The sequence below is a fragment of the Mesoplodon bidens genome (assembly GCF_964165515.1).
Source record: "Mesoplodon bidens genome assembly, chromosome: 19".
Taxonomy (NCBI): domain Eukaryota; kingdom Metazoa; phylum Chordata; class Mammalia; order Artiodactyla; family Ziphiidae; genus Mesoplodon; species Mesoplodon bidens.
In genome coordinates this window covers 55,171,299-55,193,430 of record NC_138179.1, presented here as the reverse complement: position 1 = coordinate 55,193,430, position 22,132 = coordinate 55,171,299, and the positions used below count along the sequence as shown (strand labels likewise).

General features: G+C 43.0%; 2 protein-coding genes across 4 annotated transcripts in view; one reads left to right on the top strand and one right to left on the bottom strand.

Annotated features, from left to right (window-relative positions):
* The window catches only part of B4GALNT2 (beta-1,4-N-acetyl-galactosaminyltransferase 2 (SID blood group)), a 51,578-nt gene extending 30,167 nt beyond the window's left edge, over positions 1 to 21,411 (bottom strand). For 2 of the 3 annotated variants that reach the window (XR_014013912.1, XM_081218289.1), the window contains exons 1-3: positions 21,319 to 21,411; positions 2,511 to 2,711; positions 1,435 to 1,572 (exon numbers count right to left, since the gene is read on the bottom strand). Coding sequence is in view for 2 of the 3 variants with exons in the window: in XM_081218289.1 (XP_081074415.1) it covers positions 1,435 to 1,572; positions 2,511 to 2,711; positions 21,319 to 21,332 (353 nt within the window). In the remaining variant the exon portion in view is untranslated. Of the gene's footprint in view, positions 1 to 1,434; positions 1,573 to 2,510; positions 2,712 to 21,244; positions 21,286 to 21,318 lie in introns of those variants that run through there. The other variant, XM_081218290.1, reaches the window with a different exon arrangement.
* Positions 13,641 to 14,822, top strand: LOC308607453 (DNA repair protein RAD51 homolog 1-like; the record flags this gene model as incomplete). The annotated part of the gene is given in 2 exon segments (XM_081219342.1): positions 13,641 to 14,050; positions 14,053 to 14,822. Coding segments are annotated over 2 exon segments (990 nt in total). The 5' UTR covers positions 13,641 to 13,830.
* Positions 21,412 to 22,132: the final 721 nt, after the last annotated feature.

Below are 22,132 nucleotides of genomic sequence, written 5' to 3'. Positions count from 1 at the left end.
GTTGCGGCTTCTCCCATTGCGGAGCACAGGCTCCGGACGCGCAGGCTCAGCGGCCATGGCTCACGGGCCCAGCCGCTCCGCGGCATGTGGGATCTTCTCGGACCGGGTCACGAACCTGTGTCCCCTGCATCGGCAGGCAGGACTCTCAACCACTGCGCCACCAGGGAAGCCCCACGATATTTTAATTTACCTCTCCACATAGCACTTATAACGATCTACTATTTAGGTGATTTATGTATTTCTTTTCTCTCTCTTTTTTTTTTTTTTGGCCGCACTGCACAGTATGCGGATCTTAGTTCCCCAATCAGGGATCGAACTTGCACCCCCTGCAGTGGAAGCGCAGAGTCTTAACCACTGGACCACCAGGGAAGTCCCTCTTAATGTATTATGTATTGCCTGTGAAGAACTATAAGAATGATAACGTTAATAATAAACCACAACAATGACAGTAGGTAATATTTCTGCAGTGCTTCTATATGTCAGGCCCTTTATGAGTTACTAGCCTTTTGTATGTTAACACAATGTTCCTTACAATAAACCTATGAAGGAGGTATCTCTGTTACAGTTTTTCATATGAAGACACTGAAGTACCATGAGGCTAAGGAACTTGCCATCCAGCCTGTTCCAGAGTTCAAGTCCTTAATCACAATGTTATTACTTAGTACAGCACGCTTTCCACTGAAACTCAAATGATTGCTAGGAGGGGAAAAAATGGGAAAAGACCTGCTCAGCCATTCCGTGCTCCCCTGGTTCTTGACTTCCCAGCCTGGTCATCCTACCACCTATGGATTTGGGGGAAGTGCCAACATCCTTCCTACAAATTCCCTCTTGATATGAGCCAGACACAATCCATCCCTGCTCTTTTCAACTGACAATCCTGGCCGATACACCCAGAAGGTTTAACTCCGGGCTTTGCACATGGCAGAGGGACAGTACATTCTTAACATATAAATGAATAAGAGAGTGCAACATGATGAGACTCTAAAGGTACGTGCTCTGATGGCCTGGGTGCATGAAGACTGTGCCACCAACACCGCACTGATGTTTCAAAGTCTCTTCACTCCTTTGCTCTTTCTTTATTATGCAATGCTTGAGACATGTCACGTGTGGTGGGTTTTTTGTTTTGTTTTGTTTTTGCCACGCAGCATGGCTTGCAGGCTCTTAGTTCCCCAGCCAGCGATCAAACCCAGGCCCCTGGCAATGAAAGCGCCAAGTACTAACACTAGACCTCCAGGGAATTCCCGAGTTTTAGAAATCTGTATTGAAGGACTATTTCCTCAGTTCTCCTTACTTGGTTTACTCCTAATAGTTCCTTCCAGGGACCCTGACAGAGCGGGAGTGCCTTCCTTCTCTCCCTGGACCCACACCCTCCGGAGACAGTAGGAGAGCTTCTGTCCCACCTCAGGGCCCAAGAGCCCTCAGAGTCTGCGTTACCTCCTCTGAAAGTGTTCAAATTCAGCCTGTCTCCTCACTTTCACCGCAGGGAGGTCGCTCTGGCCATAGGCATCCTCAAAGTTATAGCTTCCCTGACGTTCCGAGGCTTCACATTTGCACTGGTTTTTCGGGAAGAGCCTAGAACAAGATGAGGACTAAGATCACGGATTGGGTGGGTGGGCTGGTGGGTAAGGCGGGGCCTGAAGCCTAACCCAGTGTGTTGCTCCCCTCAGACTCTCCTTTCCCATAGACACCATCTGGGTTGGGTTGAGACTCTAGAATGCCAGCAGTGGCTGTTCCCAAAGACACAGGGAGGGGAAGAAAGGGGAAAGGGCAAGAAGGCCCCCCTCTCAAAACCAACGTTATGGCCACCAAAGGGGAAACGTGGGGGGAGGGATAAATTAGGAGCTTGGGATTAACATAGACACACTACTATAGATAAAATAGATAACCAACAAGGACCTACTGTATAGCACAGGGAACTCTACACAATATTCTGTATATAACTGAACCACTTTGCTGTACACCTAAAACTAACACAACATTGTAAATCAACTAGACTCCAATAAAATAATAAAAAATAAATTTTATAATCCCCCCCAAAAAAAGGCCGCCTCTCTTGAGTCATCTCCGGCACCAAACTTCTGCCACACTGCGTGGCTTGTGTGATCTTAGTTCCCCGACCAGGAATCTAGCCCAGGCCCGGCAGTGAAAGCTCAGAGTCCTAACCACTGGACAGCCAGGGAATTCCCCAAGCTTCTTTAAACTTGAGAGTCGCAGGAATGTCCGTGGCATCTCAGCACCCCCGACCAGAAGAGGAGGCCAGAGGGACAGAAAGGCAACATCTTTCCTGTAGTTTGGGTTAAACAGGCCCTCCAAAATCACAAGGGACTTCGCTGGGAACAGAGTCCGTGCCCTGCAGACCAAGCCCTTTCCTGGTTCTGTGGTTTGGAATCACGTTCGCAATCAACACAGGTGCAGGAAGGTAGGGAACTGGCTGTAAAGTGGGCACAACAGGACACTGTGAGACACAGGAATGAAAGGTCAGACCAAGGTGGAATAACTTGCTAACTCACCAGATTCCATCATAGGTAAAGAGGCTCCTGACACGTTCCTCAGGTAGAAGCTTCAGCATCCTGGCAGCCAGAGTAGGGTGAGGGAGCTGTGGTTTGTGGTTACTGGACTGAGTATAAAGGTATCCACTTCTGAACATAAATAACACAATGCCCAGGGCCAAGAGTAAGACCGACATCTTGAGGATCCACAGACATCTGGAGCTGTTGGGACACAAAGAGTAAAGGCTGTTAAAGTTATTTTTCTTGATTATGTAAACAAAAAAGACTTGATTGTGTAATATAGACGGGAACAGTAACTGGAGGAAAAATGTCAGTTAAACCTGTATCTTACACTACTTAGCAAGATTGATTTCTGTTAAATAGAAGAGTAAAGAATCAATTTGCAACAGAGAGACTCAATAAAAAATCACAAATAAAAGAATAGGCAAAAAGAGCCCAAGGGGAAATAAAGAGTAAGTTTTGCAATAATATTAATGTCGGCACAGTTGAATTCGAGACAAAAAAATTATTAAGTGGGACCAAAAGGATCATGATCACATGCATGATCCACAAAACAGATGTAAAGGTCATGAACTTTATCCATTAAATAATAGCATTAAAGCACACAAAGCAAAGAATGGCAGGATATGGAAGGAGAAGGACTACAAATACAAAGATAGTCATAGATTCTAACATTCTCACATCTAACACTCTAAAATCACAGTTCTTAACGGATCAAGTCTCAAAAATATATAAAGCAATAGAGCAACTAAATTATAGAACTCATATTCTGTTAAAGAGCTTTTAGAGGGCTTTCCTGGTGGCGCAGCAGTTGAGAGTCCGCCTGCCGATGCAGGGGACATGGGTTCGTGCCCCGGTCCGGGAAGATTCCACACGCCATGGAGCGGCTGGGCCCGTGAGCCATGGCCGCTGAGCCTGTGTGTCCGGAGCCTTTGCTCCGCGATGGGAGAGGCCACAACAGTGAGAGGCCCGCGTACCACGAAAAAAAAAAAGCTACAAATAGAACTACCATACGATCCAGCAATCCCACTACTGGGCATATACCCTGAGAAAACCATAATTCAAAAAGAGTCATGCACCAAAATGTTCATTGCAGCTCTATTTACAATAGCCAGGACATGGAAGCAACCTAAGTGTCCATCAACAGATGAATGCATAAGGAAGATATGGCACATATATACAGTGGAATATGACTCAGCCATAAAAAGAAACGAAATTGAGTTATTTGTAGTGAGGTGGATAGACCTAGAGTCTGTCATACGGAGTGAAGTAAGTCAGAAGGAGAAAAACAAATACCGTATGTTAATACATATATATGGAATCTAAGAAAAAAAAATGTCATGAAGAACCTAGGGTAAGACAGGAATATAGACACAGCTACTAGAGCATGGACTTGAGGATATGGGGAGGGGGAAGGGTAAGCTGTGACAAAGTGAGACAGTGGCATGGACATATATACACTACCAACGTAAGGTAGATAGCTAGTGGGAAGCAGCCACAGAGCACAGGGAGATCAGCTCGGTGCTTTGTGACCACCTAGAGGGGTGGGATAGGGAGGGTGGGAGGGAGGGAGACGCAAGAGGGAAGAGATATGGGGACATATGTATATGTATAACTGATTCACTTTGTTATAAAGCAGAAACTAACACACCATTGTAAAGCAATTATACTCCAATAAAGATGTTTAAAAAAAATAATAAGTAAATAAATAAATAATTTTAAAAAAGGTTAGCAGCAGTGTGGAATCTGAAACCGTATCAATGAATTTTTTGTACATTGTTACATTAAAATCCACTGGTATGACTTGGACTTTGAATGGATCTTTTACCTACTCATGATTTTATTACACTATGCATTAGTCATATGGAAAATATTGGTTAATTGAGTTACACTGATCCCCCAAATGCTTATTTATTTATTTATTTATTAGCTGTGTTGGGTCTTTGTTGCTGTGCACCAGCTTTCTCTAGTTGCGATGAGCGGGGGCTACTCTTCATGGTGGTGTGTGAGCTTCTCATTGCGGTGGCTTCTCTTGTTGCAGAGCACGGGCTCTAGGCGTGAGGGCTTCAGTAGTTGCAGCACGTGAGCTCAGTAGTTGTGGCGCACAGGCTTAGTTGGTCCGCGGCATGTGGGATCTTCCTGGACCAGGGCTCGAACCCGTGTCCCCTACATTGGCAGGCGGATTCTTAACCACTGCACCACCAGGGAAGCCCTGCTGATGTATTTTTAATGCAATATCGAGAATTCACATTCATTAATATCAACACCAATCTCATCAGAAAAGTCTCTAAATATTAAGACTGTCAAACTCATTGCGGTGGAAATAAGTTTTACAAAGTTCTAATTTTCTGGAAAGCTTGAACTTTATGATTGGCAACGAATACTGGTAACTGGCAGATCACTTGGTCCATGTTCTGAGAAGACATCTACCCTGTACAGAAGTCTGAACAACCGGCTTATTCTTATTCATTCTTATTCTTTCAAGCAAAAAACATTTCCTTTAAAAAGCAGCTACTTCAGGGGCTTCCCTGGTGGCACAGTGGTTAGGAATCCGCCTGCCAGTGCAGGGCACATGGGTTTGAGCCCTGGTCCGGGAAGATCCCACATGTCGCGGAGCAGCTAAGCCTGTGCTCCACATCTACTGAGCCTGCGCTCTAGAGCCCGCGAGCCACAACTACTGAAGCCTGCGCTCTACAGCCAGTGCTCCGCAACAAGAGAAGCCACGGCAATAAGAAGCCCGCGCACTGCAACAAAGAGTAGTCCCCACTCACTGCAACTAGAGGAGGACTGGGTGCAGCAACAAAGACCCAACGCAGCCAAAAATAAATAAATAAATAAATAAAAAGAAAAAAAGAGATTTCTATTAAAAAGCAGCTACTTCACGGTCTTCCCTGGTGGTGCAGTGGTTAAGGATCCACCTGCCAGTGCGGGGGACACGGGTTAGAGCCCTGATCCAGGAAGATCCCACATACCGTGGAAAAACTAAACCCGTGTGCCACAACTACTGAAGACCGCACACCTAGAGCCCGTGCCCGCGAGCCACAACTACGGAGCCCACATGCCACAACTACTGAAGCCTACGCGCCTAGAGCCCGTGCTCCACAACAAGAGAAGCCACCGCAATGAGAAGCTCACACACCACCATGAAGAGTAGCCCCCCGCTCGCCACAACTAAAGAAAGCCCGCCTGCAGCAATGAAGACCCAACACAGCCAAAAGTAAATAAGTTTATAAAAAAAAGAAAAGCAGCTACTTCAGCTCACTACTCAAATTGCACAAGCACTTTTTCTTGAGACAACAATCGCAGCACTTCAGTCTCTGGCAGGAATGTTTTACGTGTACCTTTCATCAAAAAATCTACTTAAAATTGACACTTAAAAAAATCAATTGATTTTACTGTTTCATCAAGGATATTCTGAAGTAAACTGGCTTTTTTCCCTGAGTGTGGTGGGAAAGTACACCTCCCACCAGTTCAGGCTAAGGTACCAGCAGTTTTGCCCATCACTGCCTTTGCATCATCAGTGCAAATGTCAGCACAGTGAAAAAAGCAAATAGCATCCTACTATTATCATGAAAAAGTTTTCACCTTGCAGACTCCCTGAGGGGTCACTGGGACCCTCAGGAGTCTACGGCCCACAATTGGAGAAGCCCTGCTCTAGCTCATTCTTCTACAGGCTTTTCCTTCCCTAATTTTAGAAGCTCTTGATGTATAGAGATATTCACCTTTTGTCTGTGGTGTAAATAGCTAAGGTTGTCTTTCCCAATTTGTCACTTGTCTTTTTTCTTTTAAAAAAAATGTTTAATTGTGGGAATAAACATAAAGTTTAGCACCTTAACCATTTCTAAGTGTACAGCTCAGTAACGTTAAGTATATTGTTCACATTGTTGTACAATGGATCTCCAGAACTTTTCCTTTTTTTCTTTGCTTGTATTTTTGCATGCAAATATATTTTATCAATTTTTCTGTAATTGAAATCTTAATCTTTTATCAGTTTTTCTGTAATTGAAATCCTAATCTTCCATTGAAGAAAAAAAGCCCCTCTTTACAAAAACATGAAAATTAATGTATGTAGGAGAAATGATAGAATTAGAGAAATAAATCACCACTTTGCTACCACCAATGTAATAAATGATTCTGGCCAGGACCATCAATGTACGTTAAAACCATCGGGTGGAAGGCTGTTGGGGAGCAGGATATTGAATGGTGCCAACGTCCAGATTGCTTACTATTTACAAAGAGAAAAAAACTCACCTTTACAATGGAATGATCAGGTAGTCACTACCTTAACCACGTGATCCAAATGAGCGTCACTAATAATGAGACAGCCTAACAAAATGTCCCCCTGATATGATGTGATATGAAGCACACAAATCACTTATGGAGTATTAATGCCAAAAATGTTGAATCAAAATGTAATCAAGACTCAGGGACCTCACTACCAGTTTGTAGGAAATAACAGCAGATAAAGAAGCAAACTGAATAACACCATCAACAACTATCAGACACATCAGGATGTGGAACGTTCTGTAAGACAACTGGCCTGGGCTCTTCAAAAAGACAATGCTATGAAAAGAGAAAAAAGAAAAAAGTGGAGGGATGGGATAGCTTTTGATAGTTTAAGGAGACTAAAAAGATCAAACAACAAAATGCAATGTGTGAACTTTGACTGGATCATTGTTTCAAAAAACAGTTTTGAAAGACGTTTAGCACTAATTATTAGATAAATGCAAATCAAAACTACAGTGAGGTACCATCTCACTTAGTCAGAATGGCCATAATTTAAAAATCTACAAATAACAAATGCTGCAGAGGGTGTGAAGAAAACAGAACCCTTCTACATTTTTGGTTGAGATGTAAATTGGTGCAGCCGCTACGGAAAACAGTATGGAGGTTCCTCAAACTAAAAATAGAGTTGCCATATGATCCTGCAATCCCACTCCTGGGCAAATATCCGGAGAAAACTATAATTTGAGAAGACACATGCACCACAATGTTCACTGCAGCACTATTTACAATAGCCAAGACATGGATGCAATCTAAATGTCTATCGATAGATAAATGGATAAAAGAAGATGTGGTATATATGTATATAACACACACACACACACACACAATGGAATACTACTTGGCCACAAACAAGAATGAAATAATGCCATTTGCAGCATGTTGACTGGACCTAGAGATTATCACACTAAGTGAAGTAAGTCAGACAGAAAAAAATATCATACGACAATCACTTATATGTAGAATCTAAAATATGACACAAATGAACTTATCTACAAAACAGAAACAGACTCACAGGGGAGTTCCCTGGTGGCCTAATGGTCAGGATTCTCTGCTTTCACTGCCATGGCCTCAGTTCAATCCCTAGTCATGGAACTGAGATCCCACAAGGCCGCGCAGAGCAATCAAAAGAAAAAAACACTCACAGACATAGAGAACAGACTTGTGGTTGCCAAGGAGGAGGGGGGTGGAGGAGGGAAGGATTGGGAGTTTGGGATTAGAAGATGCAAACTATTATATATAGAATGGATAAGCAACAAGGTCCTACTGTATAGCACAGGGAACTATATTCAATATCCTGTGATAAACCATAATGGGAAAGAATATGAAAAAGAATGTACATATGTGCGTAACTGAATCATTTTGCTATACAATAGAAATTAACACATCACTGTAAATCAACTATACTTCAATAAAATAAATTTAAAAAGCCATTTAGGGGACAACTGTGAATATTTGAGCATGGGCTGAATGTTAGATCATGTTAGGGGATTGTTCATTTTTTTAAGGTGAGATCATTATATTATGATTATATAGGAGAATGCTGTTATTCTTAGAAGTATGCTCGAGTATTTAAGGGTGAAGTGTTAACATGTCTGAAAATTCTTTTCAATGGTTCAGCCATTTGAAAGAAGGGGTGAGAGATAAAGCAAATGTGGTAAAATATTAATCTAGGTGGATCTAGGTGCAGGGTGTATGAGTGTATTCAGTAACATTGTTTCGAGCTTTCTTTAGTTTGACAATTTTAAAAATAAAACTTTGGGATTTATAAACAATTAAGTAAAAATTCCTCAGGTAAAATAAGAATAGGGGGATGCTTTCTTAACATGGCAAAAGATTTACCTTTCAAGCCAAAGCCAGCATTATGCAAAACTCCATTATATCCAGGAACAAGATAAGAATGCCCACTGCTATTATTTAATATTATCATGAAAGTATTAATAAATGCAATAAAATTAGCTTATGGACTAAAATGATATAACTAAAAGGGTAATTAAAAACATAATTATTTACAAGATGTAATAATTGCATATTTGGAAAAACTAAAATGTTTTAAATGGGAAACTATTAGAAACTGAGATTTTAGTAGGGTAGCTAATTACAAAATAAATTTTTTTTTCTTTTTTTTTCTTTTTTTTTTTTTTTGTGGTACGCGGGTCTCTCACTGCTGTGGCCTCTCCCGTTGCGGAGCACAGGCTCTGGATGCGCAGGTTCAGCAGCCATGGCTCATGGGCCCAGCCGCTCCGCGGCATGTGGGATCCTCCCGGACCGGGGCACGAACCCATGTCCTCTGCATCGGCAGGCGGACTCTTAAACTGTGCCACCAGGGAAGCCCCAAAATAAATATTTTAAAAATAATAATAATTATAGTTATAATCTAATGACCACGTACTATGTCTTACCCCTCTGCCAAGATCTTTGTGTGTATCATCTCATTTAATTCTCACAACAACATAATAAAGACGTTCCATTACTCCACCCAATTAACAGATGAATTAGCTGAGGGCGAAAGCAACTTGCACAGTTGGTTGGTGTTAGATGCAGGATTCAAAACCAGACCACACTTTTAAACACTACATTACCCAGTTTTCTATAAGCCAACAACCATGAGTCAAAACGTAATGAAAGGGATTTCCCTGGTGGCGCAGTGGTTAAGAATCCGCCTGCCAATGCAGGGGACACGGGTTCTATCCCTGGTCCAGGAAGATCCCACACGCCGGGGAGCAACTAAGCCTGTGAGCCACACTACTGAGCCCACACGCTGCAACTACTGAGCCTGCTGGCTGCACTACTGAAGCCCACGCCTAGAGCCCGTGCTCCGCAACAATAGAAGCCACCGGAATGACAAGCCAGCGCACCGCAATGAAGAGTAGCCCCCGCTCTGTGCAACTAGAGAAAGCCAGTGCACAGCAACAAAGACCCAACACAGCTAATAAATTAATAAATTAATTAATTAATTAAAAGAATTAAGAAAAACCAGTATATTAGGGAAGTACAAATAAATGGAGATGATAAATTTCTTATTATTGACTAGACTAATTCCACATTGTGAAAATGGAACTTCTCCCTATATTAATGTATAAATTCAATACAATAACTACATAAATGAACCCACAACAAAATTTTTTTTTCATTTGTCAAAATGACTCTAACTGGAAGTAACACATGAGAATAGCAAGGAAGATATTATACATAAGGAGAGCCATACTACTAGAGAACAAAATTATTGTAAAGCTAGAGTTAACTAAAAGCATGTTATTGATTCAAGAATAAGCATATAGGTAAATGGAATAAACCAAAGTAAGCCAAAGTCCAGAAATACTTGGGACTTCCCTGGTGGTCCAGTGGTTAAGAATCTGCCTTCCAATGCAGGGGAAGCAGGTTTGATCCCTGGTTGGGGAACTAAGATCTCACATGCCAAGGGGCAACTAAGCCCACACACTGCAACTAAGCCTCTGCGCAGCAACTAGAGAGCTCGCCGTGCCACATCTACTGAGCCCGAGCACTCTAGAGCCCAAGCACCACATCTAGAGAGAAGCCCACATGCCGCAACAAAAGATATCGTGTGCCGCGGCTAAGACCCGATGCAGCCAAATAAATATTAAAAACAAACAAACAAAGTCCAGAAATACTTGAGTGGAATTTTATGTGGAATTTTCACTATTTTGTTATATATTTCTGTAACATCTGAATTTTCTAAAATGGCATTCAGAACAAGATAGATATATTTAAACTATTCAAGTTATAGACATGCCTGCAGAAAAAAGGCCTTTACTTCCTCTTAGTCAAGTTCAACCATCTGATCAGACCCCTCTCAGCTTGGAGTTTTGATTTACCAAAGCTGGTTCCAGCTAGGGACAGCATTTTGTGATGCAGTCATTAATAGGAATTGTTCGGTAGGAGATTCCTAATAAAATGTTCAACAGCCGAATTTTTAACAGACGACTACAAACGTTCTACACTGTTAAAATCACAGTTTATGTGCTTACGTGGGGATATTAAAATTATAATTGTATGGGTCTGCTATTCTGGTTGGACCATATTTGAGAAACATTCGAAAAAGGACCATAATCCAGTTTATAAAGTCAGTGAGAAATAAGGAAATGAGCTTGTCATGTGTATCAGCTGATGGCAACTTGTCCCTTCAAGCCAGGTGAGGCTGTTGAGCTTTGGGACCAGGCAGAAACTAGAGAAGCAGCCTGAGTCCTGAGTCAAAGGTGGTGACCCTCATTGCCCCAAAGCACTCTTGTACCCGAGCAAGTAGGGTCTGATGTTAAGCTGTCTCTGCAGACAGTAGACACCGATTAGTCAAGATTTTCCTTTTGCCTAAAAAAGTAGTCTCATGATTCTGTGCGCTTTATTACAATAATCCCTTTGTGAACCATGACACTTTGACAGCATAGAAACATCTGCAAAGAGAAAGATTTAAATACTTAAAGATGCATCAGAACTTTTTAAAATGTCTGCACAGTGGAAAAAAAACTGAAATCAAAATGGTAGCATTGGGGCTTCCCTGGTGGAGCAGTGATTGAGGGTCCGCCTGCCGATGCAGGGGACACGGGCTCGTGCCCTGGTCCGGGAAGATCCCACATGCCGCGGAGCGGCTGGGCCCGTGAGCCATGGCCGCTGAGCCGGCGCGTCTGGAGCCTGTGCTCCGCACTGGGAGAGGCCACAACAGTGAGAGGCCCGCGTACCGCAAAAAAAAAAAAAAATGGTAGCATTGGACTACTGAAATGGTTCCTAACAAATATGAGAGCAAAGGTTTAATCTTAATTTACCTATGAGAAAAACACCAAGACACCAAGTAATAAATGGGCACAGAGTATGAAGAAATGACTGACCAAAGGATAAGTACATTTAGTAGGTGAACACACAGGAAAATATTTGTTCTCACCTGTAAGTTAAAAAGATTGATATTGAAAATAACACTGAAGTAGCATTTTATGCCTATTAAGTTAATAACTAAAAAGGGTGGGACTTCCCTGGTGGCGCAGTGGTTAAGAATCCGCCTGCCAATGCAGGGGACACTGGTTCGAGCCCTGGTCAGGGAAGATCCCACATGCCACAGAGCAACTAAGCCCGAGCACCACAACTATTGAGCCTGCACTCTAGAGCCCGTGAGCCACAACCACTGAGCCCACGTGTCACGACTACTGAAGCCCGTGCGCCTAGAGCCCGTGCTCCGCAACAAGAGAAGCCACTGCAGTGAGAAGCCCACGCACCACAACGAAGAGTAACCCCCGCTCGCTGCAACTAGAGAAAGCCCACGTGCAGCAATGAAGACCCAACGTAGCCAAATAAATAAAATAAATATATTAATTAATTAATTATAAATAAGGTTTGGTGAAATTGTGGGCAAAGGTGATATATACACGCTACTTTTAAATATTTTAGTCAGGAATTTTTGGTTGCAAGTAACAGAAACTTAGTCAAATTATTTACATAATAACTATGAGTTATTATGTAATTATATAATACCTATGAATTGCTTCACTATATTAAGAACACAGATAACATTATCTTTTATTTCCTTGAACTAAGTTAGGATTGGCTATACCCCATCCTCTACTGTGATTGGTAGAAAGTCAGAAAAACATTCTGATGGAGCTCCTGCCTCCTCTACTGGCTAGTCTAAGAGCCTGAGAGGCAAAAGAGACTTCTGCCTCCAATAACAATGGACTAGGCAACTCAGACCAACTTTCTCACTGATGACAACTAGAAAAGCTGAACAACAACAACAACAACAAATCTGCCTGAAAGGATCAGATGGCTACCAAGACAGTGAAGAATTACTGGGACTGGATTCAAGAGATAACGGAGGCTAAGGATGGAGGTTACTTTTTCCTCTGGATGTGTTTGCTGATTCCTAAGTGGGCAGCTCACAGGCTGTGCATGTTTATCTCAGCCCCTTGGGGTTAAGGGAATAAACGTTAAGAGTCCAAGATCCATCGTGAGTGGAGATGGGCGGCAGGGGTGGGGGGCGGGGGTTTCCTGGTGAATCCCCTTTGCTTTGCATTGGAACTCCAATGGCTTACACCTCGGAGGAGTGAACCAGAATCGGACAGGAATTCCCAGGCATGGCCACAAGGCTTCCCGTCATCTCTTGAAGTTGGATTGAGGCAATCCCTCATTGCTAGTGAACCCAGTGCCTAGCAGAACGAAACATAAATCATCTCTGGCAGAAGTTATCCTAGGTCTCAGATTATTTTCACGAACTATTTTGTAAAGACACTGTTTGGCACATGCGGAGATAGCGTTTTTAAAAAGAGGAAAATAAGGCAATAAAAACACAGGGCTTCAGATACTGGAGTTATCAGACATATATTGTGAAGTAAATAGACTTAGTATTAAAGAACTATAAATTAATTATTGAGAATTTTAACACAAAATTGGAGAATACAAAAAGAAACAGACAGAAATTTTAGAAATACAAAATAAAATAACACTATTGAAAAGTTAAGTGGATGAATTTAACAGACAATTAGACAAGACTGGAAGATAAGTCAGACTATAACTGCCAAGGCGGGCGGAGGGGCGGGAGGAATAAATTAGGAATTTGAGATTAACAGATATACACTGCTATATATAAAGCAGATAAACAACAAGGACCTACCGTACAGCACAAGGAACTATATTCAGTGTCTTGTAATAACCTATTATGGAAAAGAAACTGAAAAAGAATAGATATAAATATATGTATATATATAACTGAATCACTTTGCTGTACACCTGAAACATTGTAAATCAACTATATTTCAATAAAAAAATAAAATAAGAGCATTAGACGGAGTGGGCGCTGCCGCCTGAGACCGAGGCCTGAAGAGACCTGAGACGCGCCCCAGGAGCACAGTTAGGAGTTGAAACTCGCCCGGGTTTCGTGCAGAAGGCCGGAGCAAGGGCGTAGAGAAGTGGGGCGCAGGCGAGGGGGTCTGCAGTCCGTCCGGGGTCGGGCGCGCGCGGGTCCGGCGGACTGTAGTCGGAGCACGCAGCCCGCCCGGGCGAGTTACGCTGCAGGCGGAGTATTGAACACTAAGTAATGGCTATGCAGGTGCAGCTTGAAGCAAATGCAGATACTTCAGTGGAAGAAGAGAGCTTTGGCCCACAGCCTATTTCTCGATTACAGCAATGTGGCATACATGCCAATGATGTGAAGAAATTGGAAGAAGCTGGATTCCATACTGTGGAGGCTGTTGCCTATGCACCAAAGAAGGAGCTAATAAATATTAAGAGAATTAGTGAAGCCAAAGCTGATAAAATTCTGAGGCAGCTAAATTAGTTCCAATGGGTTTCACCACTGCAACCGAGTTCCACCAAAGGCGGTCTGAGATCATACAGATTACTTCTGGCTCCAAAGAGCTTGACAAACTACTTCAAGGAGGAATTGAGACTGGATCCATCACAGACATGTTTGGAGAATTCCGAACTGGGAAGACCCAGATCTGTCATACGTTGGCTGTAACATGCCAGCTTCCCATTGACCGAGGTGGAGGTGAAGGAAAGGCCATGTACATTGACACCGAGGGTACCTTTAGGCCAGAACGGCTGCTAGCAGTGGCTGAGAGATATGGCCTCTCTGGCAGTGATGTCCTTGATAATGTAGCATATGCTCGAGGGTTCAACACAGACCACCAGACCCAGCTCCTTTATCAAGCATCAGCCATGATGGTAGAGTCCAGGTATGCACTGCTAATTGTAGACAGTGCCACCGCCCTCTACAGAACAGACTATTCGGGTCAAGGTGAGCTTTCAGCCAGGCAGATGCACTTGGCCAGGTTTCTGCGGATGCTTCTGCGACTTGCTGATGAGTTTGGTGTAGCAGTGGTAGCCCAAGTGGATGGAGCAGCCATGTTTGCTGCAGATCCTAAAAAACCTATTGGAGGAAATATCATTGCTTATGCCTCAACGACAAGGCTGAGAAAAGGAAGAGGGGAAACCAGAATCTGCAGAATCTATGACTCTCCTTGTCTTCCTGAAGCTGAAGCTATGTTTGCCATCAATGCAGATGGAGTAGGAGATGCCAAGGACTGAATCGTTGGCTTTTTTCCTGAGATAAACCTTAAGTGCTGCAGCCTAATGGAGAGGACTGCTCCCTGAGGTTCTTCACAGGCCTCTTCCTGTTGTGACCTGCCAGGAAAACAGCTATTATATCGGCTTTTCTTATGGTATAAACACGAGACAGGTCAGTAGTCACAAGCTGATCTGAAACGTTTATTCCTTCTAGAGTGTATTAATCTCTATGTGAATTCTTTGGTTTGCGGGTGTAGGTATGAAGTACCTTTGATATCATAGTGCCTTGGGGTTGTCTCAGGACTAACTGCTATTGGCCAATCTTATGTCTCTAAGAGAACTAACTGAAACTGGAGAGACCTGACTTCTCTCACTGTCTGAATAATGTTGGGGAAAAAATGCCTGAGCTATGTGGCAAAGGGAGTGGGTCTCCTCACAGGTTTGTTTTTTTCTCTGTCAGTAAAACTCTTAAATCAGAAGCAGGTAAAGTTTGTGTGTCTGAATTAGCTTATATAAGAATGTTTTTTCAGATAAGGGGTATCGAGTAGGCCTGCTGGGCTACCGGCCCTTCACCATCTACTCTTTTTTAATGCTAAGAGCAATTCAAGATAGTTCTGGAACGTTAAACACTTCAGAAGCTCTTCAAGTAAGTAGATTTAATGTGGGACTGCTAATAAAGTAGTTATTTGTAATGAATGTGCTGTTTATAGGAGTTATTCTGGTACAAGCTGAATATTTCAGGATAGGGCCTTCATAATATAATTTTGGCTCTGGGTAGGGTGATCAGTTTCTATTGCTTTAAAATTGAAAATTTAAAAGGGAAGTCCCACATTCAGATGATTCATTTTATACTCCTTTAACCTAACAGAAGATCTCACAAGATGGCTACACCATGGCTTTCCTGTGGCCTTTGTTTTTATTCTTTAAGTTTTGTATTGTATAGGGCTGGTTCTTGCCCAGATTATTCTACTTCAGGGGTTTGAGATACTCCTTCCTCTTCAAACTTCTACTCAGGATGGGTTCTAACCAACTCTTCCAATTTCAAAGGGCCTCTCAGCTAGTATTAGGAGGAGAGGCAGTGCAAATCTCTGCTGTTGCCTGTGTTGATCCTACTGTATGTACGGAGATAGGATGACACAATTTAATGCAACTTTGTTTTAAAAACAGTTCTGTTCCCTGACTTTATAGAACAGAGTACCTCCTAGGCCTTCTTTCATTTCTACATTACAGAACAAACCTGAGATGAAATAATAAAGCCACAGTAACAGAAAAAAAATCATAAACAAAATATATATATATATATAAAATAAGAAGATTAACTGCCAAAATGAATGACAGAGGCACAAAAGATCTCAAATTACTGAAAAGAATTAAGGACACAGAGGATACAGTGAGCACTGGAGTATTAGAGGAGAGAGAACGGGGCAGAGTAATACGTGAAGAAAAAAAATGATTGAAAACTTTCCAAATTAATGAAGGAGTTTTCAAGAAATTCTATTTAAGCCACAAGGAAGAAAATTTAAAAATAAATACGCACCAAAGAACATTATATCAGTAGTAAAAATTAAAATACAAGGAGAATCGAGGCTAGTCACACTTGGGTATCAGCTATCGCCTTAATGTGCTAGAGTCCTCCAAGAGTAACTGCTGACGTTACTCACTGGCTGTGGCCCTCATGGCATAGTCAGTCACCAGGTTAGTGACATGTGTCAGATTGACTCACACAACTGTTAGATCCACTTATGCCCACAAATTAGGGGAATGTTTAGGAGACCTCTGTTATAGGAGTGTGTAGAAGCTGTCAAGTGACCTAAATTCTAGTCTTGGCACTGACTTTCTCAGTGACTTATTCTGGTTCCATGAAAAGGCTAGTCCTTCCCATCTGATAGTCTTCGGTGGCTTTTTGTTTTACATTTTATTTTTATTATTTATTTATTTATTTTGGCTGCACCGGGTCTTAGATGCAGCACATGGGATCTTTAGTTGTGGCATGCAGACTTCTTAGTTGTGGCATGCATGTGGGATCTAGTTCCCTGACCCGGGATCAAACCCGAGCCCCCTGCATTGGGAACGCGGAGTCTTACCCACTGGACCGCCAGGGAAGTCCCTGGTGGCTTTTTAAAGATTTGTTTTATTCAACAAGTGGAGTACCTGCTATGTCACTCTTCTGCAAGAGTGAACAACTTTTACACTGTAATGGGGGGAGATGGACTGTGAAGATGATAAACATAGCTTTTTAATTGGAGTGAGGTAATGAAAATGGTTGCCTTCTCTCCCCAGTCACCGAGGATACTTTGGGAAAGTTGATAGGAGGCATTACCACTTAAAGAAGAACCAGAGCTTCTGCCCAGCTGTCAACCTTGATAAATTGTGGAACCTTGGTCAGTGAGCAGACACGAGTAAATGCCACCAAGAACAAGACTGGAGCGGCTCCTGTCACTGATGTGGTGCCATCAGGCTACTACAAAGTTCTGGGGAAGAGAAAGCTCCCAAAGCAGCCTGTCAACTGAAGGCCAAATTCTTCAGCAGAAGAGCTGAGATTAAGGGTGTGGGTGGGGCATGTGTCCTGGTAGCTTGAACCCACATGGTGGGAGATTAATTAAATGTTAACAAGTGCTTTTCAATAAATAAATAAATAAAATACAAGGAGAACAGCCAGAAGAGAAAAGATTACCTTTAAAAGAGATTGCTAGTTAACTTTCCAGCAGATTATACGGGAAGCCAGAGACACTGAAATATCTTCTATACCGTCAGAACTATTCAAAAATCAAGGTGCCCATAAAGGCATTTTCAGACAAGCAACATTTGAGGGAATCTGTCACCAGTATACTTGCACTAAAGTAACTACTAAAGGCACATTACTCCAGAAGGAAGATCATAAGGAAAGAAGGAAGAGAAATAAAAATGACAAATAAGTGGGTAAGTCTAGATGACTACTGACTGTATAAAATAATACTGTTTTGTTCCTAAACAAAACAGTAAAAAAAATTATAAAGCACAATATAACCAAAAAAGGGTAACGTAATGACATGTAAATCAGGAAAGGCAGCAAACAGACTAAAATTGTTCCAAGGTCTTTGCATTGTCTAGGAAGAAGATTAAAAATACCAAGTAATTTTAGACTATGATAGGTCAAGAATATGTTATAATCTATAGAGTAACTACTATAGAAATAGTACAAATAAGAAATAATATTCAATAGGAAAATGGGATAATAAAAAAAAAGAACACAAAATAACACAAGAAAAGAGAAGAACATAGATCAGGTAGAACAAATAGAAAGGACTTATTGAAAGGTAGATAGATAGTGGGAAGCAGCCACAGAGCACAGGGAGATCAGCTCGGTGCTTTGTGACCGCCTGGAGGGGTGGGATGGGGAGGGTGGGAGAGAGGGAGATGCATGAGGGAAGGGATGTGGGAACAGATGTATATGTATGACTGATTCACTTTGTTATAAAGCAGAAACTAATTAAAAAATTAAAAAAAAAAAAGAAAGGACTTATTGAGATGTTAGATTTAAACCAATTGTATCAATAATTACATAAATGTAAATTGATTAAATGCTCCAATTAAAACATAAAGTAATCAGACTGGATGGAAAAAAGAAGCCCAGTTATACACGGTTTGCAGGAGACATATCTAAAACAGTGATATAGAAACTGAGAGTAAAAAGGAAGATAAATATGCCAAGTGTAACGAAGATAAAGTTGATATCTCTATATTAATATCAAATGAAGTAGACTTTTAAGACAAAAAGTCAAAACCACAGATAAATACCTCAAGTTATAAAATATTCAGTTCACAGGAAGAGATAACAATTCTTTATTCTAATAACATAGCCTCAAAATACATAAAGCAAAATCCTGAAAGAATTAAAAGGAGAAATAGACATATCCACAATCATGGTGTGAGATTTTAACATACTACCTGGCTCAGCAACATAGGTTCCTTTCAAGAGTAAACTTGCAATCAGAGTAAATACGTAACATTCAGAATTGTTCAGGCTGGCTTGGGGAGAAGTTTGTGTCCCTAACCTAGGGGGCACTACTCATTCCTCCATCTACGCAATAGATGTGAAATAAACACTAACAGCACAGTGATTTTAAAGATGAAACCAAGCATCAGTTACTTCAATTCGGCCATTAGTGTGACTGACCACTTTGAGTTTTTCATTAGTGTTTAAAATTTAAAACAGTGCAAACTGCCAAGTATATTTTGTCTGGTAAGTGTGAATGTACCACTTATGGATTAATTCATACATAAAATATTTTACCCAGTTGCATACCTTTAAAAATTGTAGTTTTGAAAAATTGTCTTCAAATGAAAAGAAAGCAAGACAACAGTAATTATCATTGGTATTACATATTATTACTGAAAATAATTCTGTCCTATAGAGAAGGGGAGTATTAATACATGATCAGCTGATGATGTCAAATATGCTAGAGTCGTTAACTTCTCCAAGAGGTCGTGTCTGTTGTATTCCCAGTACCTAGTACGATGCCTCGCACGTGGTAGGATTATCAAACTTTTGTGGAATGAAATATTATGAATAGAATGTCCCACACAATCAAAAAAATATTGGCTTTATCCCCAAATGGTGTTGGATTCCAACCTGCTCCTTCCATTGCAGTCCTTGGGCAAACTTCATTTCATTCTCCATTTCCACAACTATGGCATGGACATAATTCTTCAAAGAGTGCTTCGGTGAGCACTAGTGGCACAATCTAGAACAGGGCCTATACGTAACAAATAAGAGCTCCACACTGAAGGAAATGAAATGAATTTACCAACTAACAGCCCTCTTGTCTGTATTTCCCATCAGTCTGAAAACTGTTTTTGGAGATACCCTGCTCAACATAACGCTGCTTTATTTTCCCTGACTCATATGCCACATGCTGCATTTGCTGATGAAGGTCCTGCAGTATTACCAAAGAATAAAAAACATGAAAACCTAGATTATTCCTGCCAGCTAGCCTAAGTCACTGGCATTTTAGTTTTAAAAAAAGCTTACTAATATGCAAAAAAAACCCCTAACATTTACTGAGTTTACTGCATGCTACTGTAGTGATCATTTCCTGGGTTGGTAGGGTGTGTTGGAGTCAACTAGCCTATCTCAGAGGGACAAAAATCAGAAATACCTATTTCAAAGCCAGATACTTTTTTTTTTTTTCTTTTTTGCGGTACGCGGGCCTTTCACTGTAGTGGCCTCTCCCGTTGCGGAGCACAGGCTCCGGACGCACAGGCTCAGCGGCCATGGCTCCGGTGGGGGCACGAACCCGTGTCCCCTGCATCGGCAGGCAGACTCTCAACCAGTGCGCCACCAGGGAAGCCCCAAAGCCAGATACTTTTTAATAAAAAAAGAAAACTAAAAAGGCAAAGAAAAGTTTAAAAGAAATAGTTTCTTCGGAGGAAGAAACGTTAGTTCCCCAAGGCCACAAAGGCCAGCCGCCTTAAGATCATAGAGATGTAAATTAAACAGCAACAACATCATTTAAAACCCAGACCTTTTGTTCACGATTCCAGCTGTCCATATGTGAAAGGAAAGTCAAGTTTGCCGAGGACTTGCCAGCTTTAAATTCGTTGGCACCAGTTTGGAGCCTGGTGCCAGGACTCCTCATCACTCATTAAGGGCAGGGTGTGGGAATGAGAAAGGTGCTGGAACGAAAGCCTTAGCCAGGGATTTTCAGCGACACAAGGGCTGCCTCCTTCCCCTCACTCCGCCACAGCCTCTGTACAACGTGTGCTTCATTTTAATGCTCATAAAACAACATCTGACCAACACGTTTTTGCATTGTCGGGAGACACCTTCCTTGTTAGCGTTAAATGATCGTCCTAGTTTTGAAAAATAAAAAGTAAACTTTGGGGATAAAAAGGCACAAAATGTATTTCTGATCCTTCTTCCTGGTTTATAAAAACTAAATGAGCCCTCCAAGTCTACTTTTCCCCCGTTAATTATTATGCTATTCCTTAGAGTCTTTAGCGCCCGGAGCCCCAAAACAGACTCTCACTCTGCCTCGAGGCTGTCACCTGAACCTGAAAACCTACTTTTCGAAACCCCTGACTCCAAAACCCTGAGCTGTTTTCTGAAGCTGCGTAAGAAGGAGCAGCCTCGGTTTCCCGACTGCCCAGAGCCCGCGGTCCGGACCCACATCACCAGGGACCCACATGTCCAGCCCTGGTCAGAGCGTCCGGGTTCCAGGCCGCCCCCCACGCTCGGCACCACCGCGCTACGCACTCCAAGCACGAGAGGCAACCTCCACGTCGAATTTTCCACCTCGAAAACCAGTGTTCCCTGGAGCGCAGCGCTGGATAACAAGCAGGGCCTCTCAATACCGTCCCCAGGTACTGTCTCCTCGCTGCCCCACCTACGCAGGGGACCGGTTGGACTTAATTTAGAGGCCGGCTGCCCCCTCCCTCGGCCCTGGCTGCCGCGGCCCCCGCACCTGGCCGTTACCCGACGGCGCGTCCGGCTGGCCAAGTCTGACCTCCCGCTTTTCTCTGCTTCGGGGACACTCACCCGCACGAAGTCATCCCGAAACCCACCGCCTCGCACGTTCCCAGGTGGTGGAGCCGGGCAGCCACCCCGCCGATTGTCCCGCCCTCGGCACCGACCCGGGGTAGAGGAAGCCGCGAGAACTTGGGTCGGACCCGTCCACGTCACCACCAACCCCCGCCCACCGCCTGGGTCTTGCCTTCCGCCCAGCTTGGCGCCAGTCCGTCCCGGCATCTTTGTGGTCCTTTGGGGACGACCGCACCTTGCAGGATCTTAGTTCCCGGACCAGGGATCGAACCCAGTGCCCCGTGCAGTGGACGCCCTGAGTCCTAACCACTGGACCGCCAGGGAATTGCCGAAAAGGTGACAGTAATGACCACAGCCCCTGCTTGTGATAGATACCAGGCAAGGGCTTGGGGGCTAAACGCTTTATTTACGTTGTACCATTTATTCGTCCCAACAGCCCCAAGAGACGAGTGCTGTTATTAGCCCCACTTTTAGGACGGGGAAGCTGAGGAGAAGTGGGGTGATCAGCTAGTAGGTGGAAGAGCTGGGAATCCAAGTGAGTCTGGGTGACTCGGAAGCCCCGGGCGAGTGGTGCAGTTTGTGTCCCTTGTACGCGGAACCCCCACGCTGGCCAGACGCCACCTTGTTGGTGGTCCGAGGTGAAAAAGGGGGCCTTTCTGCGGAGAACCGCGTGGACCCGGCGTTTTACCCCGCGGCACCCGCGCTTCCCTTCTCCCGGCCGGGTCACCCGCCCTAGGCTGTCGGAGCCCGTCCTCGCAGCGCTCTTCGAACGCGTAGCGCACCCTACCCAAGGGCTGCAGTCCCGCTCCCG